The sequence below is a fragment of the Balaenoptera borealis genome (genome assembly GCF_965194805.1).
Source record: "Balaenoptera borealis genome assembly, chromosome: 10".
Taxonomy (NCBI): Eukaryota; Metazoa; Chordata; class Mammalia; order Artiodactyla; family Balaenopteridae; genus Balaenoptera; species Balaenoptera borealis.
In genome coordinates this window covers 89722212-89736924 of record NC_138874.1, presented here as the reverse complement: position 1 = coordinate 89736924, position 14713 = coordinate 89722212, and the positions used below count along the sequence as shown (strand labels likewise).

Sequence of the window (14713 nt, the reverse complement as noted above, 5' to 3'; positions counted from 1 at the left end):
GGAGATTTCCTGGAGGAGACTGAGCGAAGCCCACATAATGCCTCAGGATCACGCCTCCCCATCCCCAGCTCAAATGACTGCCAGACACCCTCTGAGAGAGGACTGGTCTCACAGACTTTGATGTCCCTGAGCCAGGGGTGGTGGGTGTAGTTGGGAGCACCCCCCCCCCCGCCCCCCAGGGACCTACATTCTCTAGATCAGAGGCAACCTCCCTTCTGCACTGGGGTACGTGGGGGTAATTATATAACTGCCCTCAAGGATGGAAGGGCACTCTGTTCCCAGCTCCATTGTTTTTAGGAAGGAGTATTTTTCACCTTGTTCTCTCTGCCATGGACTTCCTTCCATGGAGGATATTGCTTTCCTTTTTATTGAGTGTCCCAAACACCAATTCTTTCCTTAAAGGACCAGATTGTAAATATTTTAGGTTTTGCAGGCCATTTGGTCCCTGTTGCAACTACTCAACTCTGCCATTGTGGCCATCAATAACAAGGGGGTTCTATGATCCAGTAAGTCTTTATTTTTTACAGGAATGGGCAGGGGAGGGAGGTCAGGATTTGATCTGTGGCCATGGTTTGCAGACTCCTGTCCTAGACGACCACCAACTAAGTGGGACAGTTCCCCAAAGTATCAAAGGTGCAGTACCGCCTGAGCCCTATTATGGGTTTCCACAATTGTACCTCATTAGGGTTCCCAACAGAAGTCAATGGTTCCTCCTCCAGGAATAAGATCCTAACATGTTTTTTGTACTAACCAGCTGGTGGGCCGTTTTCATCTGGGTGAAGAGCTACTCACTCAAGGTTCTCAGCAACTTCTGGCCCATGGTTTCCTCAAAGCTGCTGCTGCAGCGGCTGGTCTCTGTGTCCAGGTTGATATGACAACTTTCACTATCTGATGCTGAGAGAAAGGAAAGAAGAAAGAACACAAGCCTTTCTACCTACACACCCAGGGATCCAGGTAGGGTGTTTTGGTTGATGTTCCTCAGCAAGTGAAAGTTCAAAACCAGCTTACTAGCTAGATTCTGGGGCCCAAAGGAAGGGACGAGCCTTGTCAGTAAGAGTGATGGCTGACCTCAGTTTCCTAATCTGTAAATTAGGCCTAATAATAACTATTGATACCTAACATTTAGGGAGCATGGTACCAAGTACTATGATGTGCCCTCCTGTAAACGTTATCTCATTTATGCTCAAAGCTACTTCATGAGCTAGCCACTGTGATTTATATCTACTAATATAAGGAAATATATCTATTAAGATAAGGAAACCTAGTCTTAGGTTAAAGTAACTTGCCTAAACTTGCAGAGCTCCTAAGTGGAGAAGCCAGGATCTGAATCCAGGTGGAAACCTAGCTAACAGTGTCCTACACACTGTTTTCCTAGGAGAATGGATTAAGATGGGTCTGACGCATGGTAGGTGCACAGTAAGCCTTAGTTTCCCTATCCCTGGTGGGATAAGGAGGTGGGAAGTTTTACATGGGGACAGGGGTCCCAGACTTCCCTCACATGGCTCACCCTGGGCCATCCCAGCACCTGGTGCCCTTGACACCCACCCCCACTTGTTGCTGCAGGGCCCAGTTTCCCTCCCTGACCTGCTCTCATGGGAACAGCTGCAGGAGACAGTGAGAGTTGCTGTGTGCTCTGCTCCTCGAAGTCTGTCATCTCCTCCTGGGTGAAGGCCATCTCCTCCATCCTCAGGTACATGACCTCACCAGGGCTTCTCAGCCCATCTGAACGGCTGCCTGGGGAGGACAGTGCGTGCGTCACCTCCCTGCTTTGTAGAAGACTTGGGGCCCCATGAGGACAAGATGGCAGCTCCGGGCAGGGCTGAGGAGGAAGGCAGGGCCGTCCCTACCCCACGGTAGCCCGGCCCAGCATCCTCCCAACTGACTTACACGGCAGGCTGTTCCTGTTGCTCAGGAGGGTGACGGCAGGGTCATCCTTGGGGGTCTGGGGTGTGCCCCGGGTCATGGGGGCCTTGGTGCAGTCCCCGTCAGTGAAGGCCTCCATGTCGGGGGACTGGGGTGTGCTGTCCATGTGGCAGGCGGTGAGCGCATTCTGGTACTGCTGCCGCGTGATCTGGAAGGAAGGGGCGGGAGCTCTGGAGGAGCTGGGCAGAGCCCTCCCTGGATGTAGTCTGCCTCCCTGAGCTCAGAAGCAGCCCCACTAAGGTGCTTGGGAACCCCCGGCCTTGGTGGCCCGGGATCCATGATCTGGGGGCCTTACCCAAGTTGTAGCAGCCCAGCAGTTAAGGGACAATTAGGGGACCCTTTTGCTTGTTTGCCACCGGAGTTCCCTCTGTTCATTTTTATTGGCTCTGGACTCTTGCACCTGGTGGAGCCAAGCCTTCTCCTGAGACCCAGGAGAGGATGGAGGGCATCTTCAGTTAGCAGGGTGGTTGCCCACTGAGAGGTTTAAAACACAGGCTTATACTGTTGCCAAGGACCCTCTTCCTAACGGGCAGTCAGTGGGGACTCGGCAAGAGCAAGACCCCCAGCTTGTGTCAAGGGCTGAAATACGAAACCTCCAAATGAAGAACATAAACTCTGGCAAAACCACCGATGAAGCCAATTTATTACTATTATTTTTTTCTGATGCCTTCCATAGTCATATAGGAATCCATCTGATAAATCCTTCATGAAATTAGTGCCAGGAATAAGCTCCTTTCTCTAGATGAATTATATACTTTCTTATATTGGATGAGAACTCAAATATCCACTAGGTTTCTCCTTTTTCCTTTTATGACCAGGAAGCTCACAAATAAATTTATTTACTTGCAGTAACAAACTCATTCCTGATAGCGTTTTCATGAAATTGGTTTGCAATTTCTTTTCAATTTTTTTATTTAAAACATCGTTGGGTTATTTCTTTATTTTTGGAAACCCTATATATTACTGAAAGTTCTACAAATATCCGAAAGAGACGGAACTGATGATTAGATTTTCAGACACTGGTGAAAGCTCTAGTGCTAATGTTACCCAGGAGAGCTTGCTTTTGCAGACAGATGTTGGGATATGAGGATACAGTGCATTATGGCTCACAGAGCACTTAGGAATGTGTTATCTCCTTTGGTCACATGACTGCATGGGGTAGGCATGAGAGGTCTCGTGATACCCATTTTACAAATAAGAAAATGAGGTCCAGAAAGATGGGGGACTTGCCCAAGGTCTGACAGTTAGCAAGATTTCAGAGTCCCAGCCATGTGATGTGTGTTCTGCCTGGGAAAGTGCTATTCATTCTTTGGGGCCAGGAAGATGGAAGATGAAGTGGGAATGTGGAACTCCAAGTTCTCAGAGGGGAAACCCCAGGGTCTGATAATGGCGCCCCTTGCAATCTGGGCATTTCACTTTAAAGGGCCTTTGCTCTTGCTCTCCAGGGGAAATCATCTGAGCTCAGCTCTGTACACTGCAAACACACCTGGCTGCATTAGGCTGCCTTTCACATGCCCATGGAGGCTGCCTTTCACAACACTTTAGGAGAGGTCCCCCCAAAACTGCTGTGTTTTGGGGGGGTCCATAGGCATCAGATGACTGAAGAGAAGCTGGCATATGGTCTGAGCCAAGATTATCATCAAAACTCAATTTTCTAATGTGCCCACGGGTTGCTAAAGGTGAAGCTTTCTTTGGAGTCTTGCAGGTTCTCCTGGCTTGAACAGGAAAATTTCCTAAATGACACTTCATAAGCCCAACAAAGCACTTGATATTATTGTTTGGGTTCTTTTAACTAGTTAGTTTAGATTTGGCTTCCAGTTTAGTTAAAGAAGACCCTTCGCCTAGAAAATATGGTGTGAAACACACTGCCTATTCAAGATAAAGGCACTGCCCATTGGTTACCTGCTCTAGGCATCTCACAGCCTTGCTTTCACACTGCTTCCTCTTTTTAAGCTAAAAAAAATATCACAAATACCATGTCAATGTGTCACCTTAAAAGAAATTTGAGAAGGCACCTCTCTGGAAATGTATTCAGGGAATCTCCCCAGCTGCACTTCTAGATTCAAGCATCACTTTTTGTCAGTTCCCTCCCCTTGTTCACCTATGAAGCCTTTTCTACGTACTACAGTACTGTCCAAGAGAAAAATAATGTGAGTCACATAGGTAAATTACAATTCTCTAGTTGTCACATTTTTAAAAGGTAAAAACAAACATGTGAAATTAATTTTAATAATACATATATTTCATTTGACCCAATGTATCCAAAATAACTTCACTTCAACATGTCACCAATATAAAATAATTAATAAGGAATCTTACATTCATCTTTGTACCAAGTCTTTGGAATTCAATATGTATTGGGTTGGCCAAAAAGTTTGTTTGGTTTTAAGTGCGACTAAAAGACACATTTTTCATTATCACGAAGAACTTTATTGAACAACGTTTTCACTAAACGAATGAACTTTTTGGCCAAACCATTATTTTACATTTTACCAAACATCAATTTGGATGAGCCACATTTCATGCGCTCAACAGTCACATGTGGCAACTGGCTACTGTATCAGTCAGTGACGGTCCAGTAGATCAACTAAACGGCTCTGCCCAGTTTTGATAATAACAGCCTTGCATGGCCATAGTGTCCCACTGCTTGCCAGTCAGAACCACTGGTCCAGCTCAGCTCCTCTTTCACATTCCTTGAATGCGCCATGTTCACTTGCCTTCCATACCCCTATTTATCAGTGTTCCCTGCTCCTCGCTCTTGGCATGGCCTTCACTCTCCTCTTATTCTTTCCTAATTCTTAAAGGTCCAGTACATTCTCCAGCCAAATTAGTGCTTAAAATAAAGTGCCATATGATTTTGTAATCAATTAGATACTACCCTGCATTGCTTACTGTCATTTGACTTATGTTTCTTCTCCCCAACTGTATTTCTTGAGTATTGGTCATGGTGCCTAGAACCAGCCTTAATGCTCAACAAATACTTACTGATTGGCATTGAGGGAATCTAACCACTGTTCAAAAGACAATATGTTCTCACTCTTTTTTCATTACTGTAGCTACAACCATTTCTTAACAATAGCTTGAGTTAAAGTTGCCTTATACTCTGGCCAGTTAAGAACTCAAGCATCCTCTAAATTACATAGGAAATGGAGACCTGTTTATCTTGAAACTAATAGGAGTTAAGGGTAGCCTTTGGGACATTTTGACTTAGCAGTCAATGTGTCCAGAAGTTAACCTTTCAGCCACTGTGATGTTTCCAATCATTTTATGATGTTCTGTTTACATTTTCAACTTTCAGGTAGTTTATTCATCCCTCAAAACACGATTCTGCAATTTAGAGATTCTGCCACCAGGTGGTGATGGGGCATCTTGGCCACGGTTACACAATTCAGTCTATACGACATCTGCCAAATATTCTTAATTTAAAAATGATACTTACAGAATACATTTTAAAAATTCATAAGGATTCTTTGGTACCTTCATAACTTATTAACTACTATTAATCATGGCTTTAATACCTTTCCCAGATACTCGCTGGATACACCTTTCTTTCTAATTTTATCTTGAACTCAAATTACACCTGGACTTAATGAACAGTTCTAGAACTTAGTCTGTTGGACAGGAAAAGCCCTTGCAGACAGTCACAGGGGCTTTGGCCAGTGAAATCACCCCTTGAGCTTCCTCAAAAACTCTCTTCATGTTAAAAAAAGATGGGTTTGAGGAGGTGAGTAAAAGAGCAGCCTGAACATGGCCCTAAAAGTCCATTCAGTCAGGAGGAAAAAAAATCTCAGCGTCAGTTGACTGTATCATCTTATTGATAACTTACATTAAAAAACAAAAGAGAAAATCAAACCCTTGTGTTAAACAAGAGCTTGAACTCACAACGTCCCCTTCTGTAGAACAACCCATTGCAACTGAAGTTTTTAAGAGACTAGAGCCAGTTGAAAGTTGAAAGAGGTTTCTGAATTATGCTTTAACTGTTTCTGTCCTCCCCTCAACCTCTACTTTTGACATGTAGTTTTCTCAATTTCAAAATATCTAGGTAGAAAAACGGACCATGTGCTGTGATGCTCGGCTGCCCTAGTCACAGCAAGGTCCTCTGGCCTGAGAAAAAGGACGACACGTGCACCTGAGAATTGACCTCAGATTGGGAGTTCTCAACACCTCACTGGCTCATGTCAGGAAAGAGACTTGCCTTTTATGCTCCTTGTTATTTATAGAATGTTCTCTTTCCTTATGTTTTAGGGGTGGATATATGAGATCAACTGTAAGTTTTAGGAAAATCCTTACAATCTTAGTGTTAGGTATTCATCCTAACACATTCCTCTTTGAGGAGTTGCCAGATCCATCTCCTGAAAGTGCTCTCCAATCTATGCACTCCCAGAGGTGTTTCAAAAAACCCTGGGCTCATCACAGTTGCTCATTAAACACCACTCCTCAAAATCTCATTCACTTTTCTCCCCAAAGCCTCATATGGATTTTCTCAACTTAAGATATAAATGGTGTTATGGACTGAATGTTTGTGTCCCCTCCAAAATTCATATGCTGAAATGCTAACCCCCAAGGTGATAGCATTAGGAGGTGGGGGTAATTAGGTCATGAGGAGGGGGAGACTTCACGAATGGGATTAGTGTCCTTATAAGAAGAGAGCCTTCTTCCTCTCTCTCTCCTCCCCGCCATATGAGGATACAAAGAGAAGACAGCCATTTTCAAACCAAGAAGTGGGCTCTCACTAGACCAGAAACCACCTGGATCTGCCAGCACCTTGAACTTGGAGATCCAGCCTCCAGAACTGTGAGAAATAAATGTTTGTGGTTTAAGCCACCCAGTTGATGGTAATTGTTATAGCAGCCCAAATAGACTAAGACAAATGGAAAGACCTGAGAAACAAACTTAACAAAAATTCCCAATGCACTTAAAACAGAATCCAGACACCATACTCTGGCCTGAAGATTCCAGGCAACACTGCTGCCAGCGCTCCATTCCCAACTCACATTGGCCTCGTCTTTGCGCATAATGCGCCAGAACAAAGATCCTCCTCGGACCACCAAGCTCTTTCCTGCCTCTGTTGTTTCTATCTTGAACATTCTCTCCACATCCCCTTCCAGGTCTCAACAAAAGAGACTTGCTCTCTCAGCCTGCTCTGATAACCATTTCTAAAGCAGCCTCCTTGCCAACTCTGCCCAATCACTGTTTATCCCATGATCCAGTTTATTTCCTTCATAGCCTTCATCACTCCCCTAAATTACCTAGGTTATTTATGTAGTTACTTGTTTATCATCTTTCTCCCCCTATGAGCATGGAAGCTCTAGAAAGGTAGGAGCTTGCCGTCTTGTTCACCATGGTATCTCGCTGATGCCTATACAGTGCCAAGCACGAGCAGGTAGTCAGTAAATATCTGTTGAACCACTGACTCATATAGCGACATTCAGTTTCTTTTCCCACAAACCGTGTGCCCAGTACTACAAACCACTAAGAGTTAGTATAGCAGAATTTCTCTTCTCCCATTTTTTCCTACCTCCACTTCTGAGGAAGGTCTGCAATGAGAGGGCTTCAGGGCTGGAAGCAAGAGGGAGGAGAATCGTGGGCTGCGGTTTTCTGAGGTTCATTCTCACTGTCACAATAGACTAGTTAAGTGTCCACAGTCATACACACCGTGCGTGTTGTTGGGTTAGTGCCTAAAGCACTTCTCCCGGGCTCTGTCAGCTCCGATTTCACTAAACTCTCCCCAAAGCCCAAGGACTCGAAGGCTTGGACTCTGGAGACAGAGACTCAATCTGAAGTTTGGCTCTGCCACGTCCCAGCCACGTGACCTTATACTCCTCAAGCTCCCACGTCGTCTATAAAGTGGGGATGACACAGTACATACCTGTTAAGGTGGCTGTAGGACTCAGTGGGAAATTCGTTCAAGGACTTAAAGTGCATGGCACACAGCACCCCACCAACAGTCATTGTCCCAGCCCACCCCCCAGGAGTGACCCCTCTTCTCCACGGTTACTTTTCTCAGCGCTCTTGAGTTTTAGTTCAGGGTGTTTGCAGAGTTCTGGAACATAGAAAGCCAGCCAGCACACACCACCCTCAAATAATCAGGGTCAGTGTTCTGAACAGAAGGAAAGGACCTCCTCCCACCTTTGTGATTTCCATACACCTCTCACCCAGCCTGCAACTGGGATGACTGTTACCAAGTGAGTGCGTTGGGTGTTTAGTTGGACTCGGGTAAATGGGTTCCCTTCTGATCTCAGGCCAAGTGTGTAATGGTTTGTGGAATGCTAGCAAACAAAACAAACAAAATAAAACCTATCAAAGCAAGAGAAAGGAGGGAATCTTAGAATGTTTCTGTCCACTACCAATCTCAATGAGGGGTATGAAGAAACAGCTCTCCTCCTTAATTACAAGGCGACAAGCACTGCTGCCTCTCTCTACTGCACTTGCAAAGCGGCTCTCTTCAAATAGCTCAGTGACAGCAAGGGGGTATAATAATATTTTCAACAACAAAATATTTTCAGCTAACATACAGGCTGAATTGTGTTTTAGACTTTAAATATTACGTAATACGTAAAATCTTATCCACATGTAAAATCATAGCATGGTTTCTTCTATACCCTTGGTTTATTAATCACCTGCAAATTTATCTTGAATAAACAAAATCAACCTGGTGCCAATGGCGGGGCATCCAAAGGAAACAGTTCTGCCGGCAGCTTGTCTCGGGCAAGCTAATTCCCTATCGCTTCGTGCCTCAGTTTCTCCACAATGAAAAATGGGGATCAGGAGATCTTAACGAACAATCATGGTTCAAACGAACAAAGGAACAATAACGGTGACAAATAATGAACAGAATAAAGCTAACCGAAACCAGGGCCTTTAGAAAGCCAGGGAGCAAGTGCCACGCAGCATTCTCTTGGAACAGGGGCAACAGGATGCTGCTGGCTGGGAGTGAGGGGACAGCCCTCCCTGCGGAGCTACCTTCACAAACTGCACGTCGCTGAGGATGTGGACTGAGTAGTCGGGTGTGTAGAGGTTGTTGCTGCTACTGCACAGCTGGGTGTTGCTTCCCCCAAAGTCGCTGCGCTCACGGCTCGGAGACTCGGAGCGGTTCAACCCGCTGCAGCGGGAAGGGGACCGGTTTACTGCAGAGGGTGAGAGAGAGGAGAGGGAGAAAAAGGCAAGGAGGGAGGGGTGGGGAGGAAGGAGAGGGGCACAGAAAGAGGGAGAGAGAGAAAGTGGTGTCGTTTACCTAGGTCTCGCAGTACGTTTAGGTGATGGCAACACCGGGCGGCGGACCGGGCCCTCTCCCCTCCCATCAGAGCCCAGGAAAACGCCTGGCTGTTCCATTCACGAGGAGCAAATACCGAAGGCCTCACGGCTCCACTCAGCCCAGGCTCCTCCTGCTCCCCACGGCCTCCACCAGCGAGAAGCTGGGTGGGCCGGTGCCCTTCTCGGTTCTGGGGTATGTGCAGGAGATGAGGACCCTTCTGTGAGTGTGGGTTGCTACCCCAGACCATGAGACCCTCTACTGGGGTGAGTTCTTTTATATAAACTCCATTCACAAACCTTCCTTTAGAAAGGCTGAGGCCTTAGGTTTGCCCTAAAAACCACCTGTCACAGCACAGGTAAGCAGCCCTCACCGTGGTGAGGCATTTCAGAGGGGATGACGCAGGCCCCAACACTGGCAGGGCCGGGGACAAGCGGAGGCCCATAAACCATGTGGATAGATATTTAAATCACATCAATAAACTGTTAAAATATGTTCTATCCTTGTCTTTGGCAAATATAACTTCTTAAAAACCTAGCAGGCCGGATCAGGCTCCTGAAGAGTTTTGTGCTGGAAAATGGGCTGTATGGGGAGAACCAGCTCTGCCCTAGGGCTTCCTGGCCCGGTCTCCCAGAGCTGTTTGGGTGGGGAATTCAGGATTCCCATACCTGAAACGTGGTCTAGAAGGAAGAACACAGCTCTGGGTGGTACATCCCTTTGGCTCTGTGAACTACTCACCCCACAGAGAGGTGTGGAGCTGAGGAGGGCCAAAGTGAGGTCCCCTAAAGGGTGGGTCTAGGGCAGGGCTCTTTCTAGGCTCAAAGGCCAGAGGCTGGAATAACCCTCCAGGCCTTCTGTCAAAGGCCTCTTAAATGTTCAGAGCCGACTTCTTTTTCCATTTTCAAGAACCACTTCTTGGGAAAGTTCAATTAAGACCACATCACTTGGTTTCAAAATGGACCGTGTGAACTACCCTCCCAGGATCAACAGAAGAGAATAGAGGTTCTTAAGGTGACCCTAGCATTATCTCCACCACAGAATAACCCTGAATGAGAGACCGCAAAGCCCCTCCCACCCCTCTGCTTCCCAGCTGATGCCACTCTTCATTTCTTCCCAAAAAAAGAGAAATGGGAGGCTGTCAGCCTCTCCTAACACAGATTCAGTTCAGGGGCTCCAATGAAGAGTCTGATTCCTCAGAGATTCTGCTCCTTGGTTCTTTCAGGGAAGAACCTTGGGAATTTAATTCTGTCTCTTAAGATAATGCTGCCATACATCAAAATGATTAGCTTCTATTTGGAGTGACTTCTGGAGGTCTGTCAATCTGTTTAGCTGCCAGGCTGTTATTGTTGTCTGGCAAACCATGTAGCAGTGGAAAGACTAAAATGACAGTAGGTTGAATCATTTTCTCATTAGAGCCAGAATAATCACTGCCTTGATCGGATTATAGAATTAAGGGTTCCACCTCCGGTCTTCCCCTTCTCAGTAAGTGTCATTCACATACATGCTGTTACTTAAACCAGAAACCTGGGAGTCTCCCGTGACTCCTGCCAATCTGTCAGCCCCACATCAAGTCTCCACTTCCCTGACATAATAAACTCATCTGCCTCTACCTCTGTCTCCACTCAAGTCCCAGTTACCATCACCCTCGCCTGGACCACAGTCTGGTCTCCCCAGTTATAATCTCATAATCTGTTCTCACCTCAGCTGTCAAAAGCTCATTTTAAAGACACAAATCAGCCTCCTGTTGAATCTCAATAAAATCCATACTCCTTGCTGTGACCCCTAAACCCCCTATGACTTGAGCCCTGCTTTCCTGTCTGATCTCATCTTGGGGCTCCCTCTCCTCTCCTGCTTGTTCTGCTCTAGCTCACTGGCCACCTTGGGAATCCTCAACCATGTAAGCATACCCACCTCAGTAGATGCCATTTCCCCTGCTCCCCTCCCCCCATTTTAGCACCATCCCCACCCCTGCTCTCACTTCTCAGTCATTAGGTCTCAGCTGAAACACTGCCTTCTCTGAAGACCTGGTCTGGCCACCCTAAGAAGATTACCCCTATTTTCCTCTATCACTGTCCCCTGTTCATCCCTTTAAAGCACTTTTCACAAGTTTTAATTAATTACATGTTTGCATTTATTCGTAATGTCTACTCAGTTCAATGATAAATTCTATGAGGGCAAAGACCTTGTCTTTTCTGGTCATTGTTGTACATCTGGTACCTAGCACAGTGCCTGGCCCAGAGTAGGCACTCAATAAAAACGTACAGAATGAACAAATCAGCACCTAAGAATCCCTGAAGGAGTTTTTATTTAGAATCTAAATTTTGTTTTAAAAAGGTTTCAGGGCTCTCAATCACCCTGGAATCAGAAGGCTTTCCCCCTGCCACCTAAGTCATTTTAGGGAAGTTGACTTCTTGAAGTGAGGGGTGGGTAGAAGAACACTCCAGAAATGCACTGGAGCATTAAATAGTGTGCAGTGAGAATCCAAGGGCACAAAGAAGCCTCAGGCCTTGGCCCCGTAACTTGAGGAAGAGGCCGCAGGGAGCATCAAGACCTTCTGTCTGTCTGTCTGTCTGTTTAATAAGAGCATGTGAAACGGGGGGTCCTGGAGTCAGGTCTCCTACTTATCCGCTGGGTGACACCAGAGTGACCAGAGACCGAGAGGGACAGTGATGGTGCCATGGAGAACAGAGTGAAGCACCAAGGTGACTGTAAATAGCAGTAACATTGGGCAGAAAAATACCCATTTCACGTCTGGTCCTGATCCCTTGAAAACAAACCGATGAGGTCTGGCTTGCCTAGGCCCACTGTGGCTGTTCTGAGGTGGTGACTGACTAAGTAAGTCGGTGGTGTTTCCTCAGGGCTGTTTGTTGTGGAAAAGGGGGGCAGGCAGTCCTGCAGGAGTGCAGCTTCTTTGATGTGACCAGAGTCTGGAAATCACACCTTGATCCGGTGGGTTTTATCCTCAACTCAGTTTGGAACAAAGAGAGTGTGAGCAGGTGTTTGTGGTTTCAGTTACCCTGAGGAATGACCATTGCTCCTTGATAATCCTCCACCTTGCCTGGTGGGACATGTGCTTCACATACCCCATATCTGCTGTTCTACATCCTCATCCCTATGTCATAATTCAAGATAGGGTCAGGGAGGCTGATAGGGAACCACAACTCTATTGTATCTACTAAACAACTTCTGCCTGAATCACCTCTACTCCCTGTTGGAAACAGAGGAAACAGCTTCATCCCTGATCTCCCCAAAGCGCTCATCTTCACTGGCACCCAGCACAAGCGTGTCACCCTGCTGTCACTCACAAGGACCCACATGTCAAACACAAGCAACATCACTGTTGTGCTGGGAGGAAAACCATGTCTTTTTTTTTTTTCTTTTAAAGTAAAAACAATGCTATTGAAGCTTTATTCATAAAATCCCAAAGGATTCCCAACACCAGAAGATACAACTGTCTTACAAAGGTCGGGTATATAAAAGCAATTTTTAAATGAGAAAGGAATCCTCATTTCATGACAAAGAAAGTCCCAGCTCATCTGAGTGTTGTGCAAGATCAATGTTTTTGTGTCCCAGAGCCTTGCATTCCTCAACAGGTAGGATGCTGATGACTCGGCATTTTGGTAATTGTGCACATACACTCAGAGGTTCCTGAGCAAGGGAAGTGGAAATGCTCTTCATAAAAAAAAGAGAAGAAATCAGTAACAGACGAGTGTCCCAGCAGCATGGCAAACTAGTTCAAGTTGTATAATTCTCCCTGGCATTTCCTAAGAGCACAGAGGCACAGCTTGGGGGAGTGAAGAGAGGAGAATCCCAAGCACAGTGCAAAGAGGTCTAAGAGGCGACAGATCAGCGTGAAACTGACCACAGGACCCCTCAACAGGGCCCAGGCCAAGCTTCCGACATATCCCTTGCCCACTCTTGCTCTTACGTCATACCCTCAAGCTGGCCCTGGAGAGACTGGCAGGAGGGCAACCCTGGGGGAGGGCAGGGTTTCCTGCTGTAGACCCCCAAGTGCTGTGGAGAAGTGTGGCAGACCTCATTCCTGCAGACTTCACATGGTCAGTCTGCAAGAGATATCTGTCCTGGATGGCAAGTTGGAGTTACTGAGGTTGGGTGGAGAAGACACTGGGGTAAAATTGGGTCGGGGTGGGAGAAGGGGAGGAAGAGGATTTTACAATGCAATTAGGACTGGATGGAATCTCCCCTCATTGTGTACTGATAGGCAGGGGCCCTGAAAACCTATGCACAGCTCCGCTTTACTCATGACACCTGTGTCTGGAGAGCGTTAGCAACTCTATCACAGGAGCAGGACCCATGATACAGAAGAACATCCCACTCCCCTTTTCAGTCTGGGGATTTGAGAGGAGGTAGGGCTCAGCAGCTGCTCGCTTACATCTTTCAAAGCATCAGTGAGGGATGGGGAGGAACAGCTCACTTCGGTCACTGTCACTGTGCCACGGGGCATCTGTGTTCTCTAAACTGGATGGGGGAATTTAATTACATAGGCTTATAGGATTACAAACTAGGATTATTAAAATTCATCGTTCTGGGGTAATATTCAACATCAGACAACCAAATGCCAAAAGCTCTCTGTCAAAGCTACAATGTGAACTCTGCAAATCAGCCCAAGTTAGGAGTCCAGATGAACTCACTCACGTTACATGGAGCTTTAATGGTTCCCAAATGTTTACTATGCAAGAGCCGACCCAAAGGAATATTTCCACTTACCACATTTCACAAAGTAAAAAGATTATTTTTAGGTACTCCCTTTATGTTCTGGGAAAAAACTAACCTCACTGATCTCAAAGTACATTACAGATGGACAACCAGGCATTGAAAAAGGACCCTTGCCTGCAACCTCTCTCCTGCCTTTGTGCTTTTGTGGAAGGACTGTCATGGGGAACTTGGAATCATCTCCACCATTGGGAGAAGAAAAAAGGGATGAATCTGGGGAGATCTGCAGTGGGGCCGTGTACTCTCAGCAGTTTCGTTTTTAAATGAAAGCACCTGCAAATCCGGCTAATTACTCTACACTCTGGAGGTAATCCACACACCACTCTGCTCTCCTTATTTCAAATAAGGCTCAAATAGAAGGAAACTGCCTATGGGTAATGGTGGCAATATTTGGTGTAGGGACCAGCGGCCTCAACCCAGAGGGAGCACCTTAGTTCATTAGCACAGCTGTTTTCAAAATGCAAACAAGTCACAGCCCTCTAGAGGGCACAACACGCCCACGTTCAGAAGCGCAGCAAGGTCCCGGCCTAGAACAGGACCTAAGAGACTTGGAAGCCAGTCCTCATCCCTCTACCTTCTTACTACACCTTTGACAGTGACCCAACGGCTTAATTTCTCAGAGCTGTTTCCTTACCTATTGTTGCCCAGCAATAATTCCTAACTTCCAGGGTTTATCTAAGATGGGGGTAAGACATAATATATGTAAATTAATGTATCTGGATCATAAATCAAGTATGGGACCAGAGTGTGCCCAGAACTGCTTTCCATAAAAATCCAATGACGGAGGCTTCTTCTGCTGATATG

At 46.3% G+C, this 14713-nt stretch overlaps 1 protein-coding gene across 3 annotated transcripts in view; it reads right to left on the bottom strand.

Moving 5' to 3' along the window:
* CNNM1 (cyclin and CBS domain divalent metal cation transport mediator 1) overlaps window positions 1–14713 on the bottom strand; it is a 65943-nt gene that overhangs the window by 13270 nt on the left and 37960 nt on the right. For all 3 annotated transcript variants that reach the window (XR_014249211.1, XM_082408069.1, XM_082408070.1), the window contains 4 exons: window positions 8887–9050; window positions 1888–2071; window positions 1585–1734; window positions 793–894 (listed from right to left, as the gene is read on the bottom strand). Coding sequence is in view for 2 of the 3 variants with exons in the window: in XM_082408069.1 (XP_082264195.1) it covers window positions 793–894; window positions 1585–1734; window positions 1888–2071; window positions 8887–9050 (600 nt within the window). In the remaining variant the exon portion in view is untranslated. The remainder of the gene's footprint in view (window positions 1–792; window positions 895–1584; window positions 1735–1887; window positions 2072–8886; window positions 9051–14713) is intronic.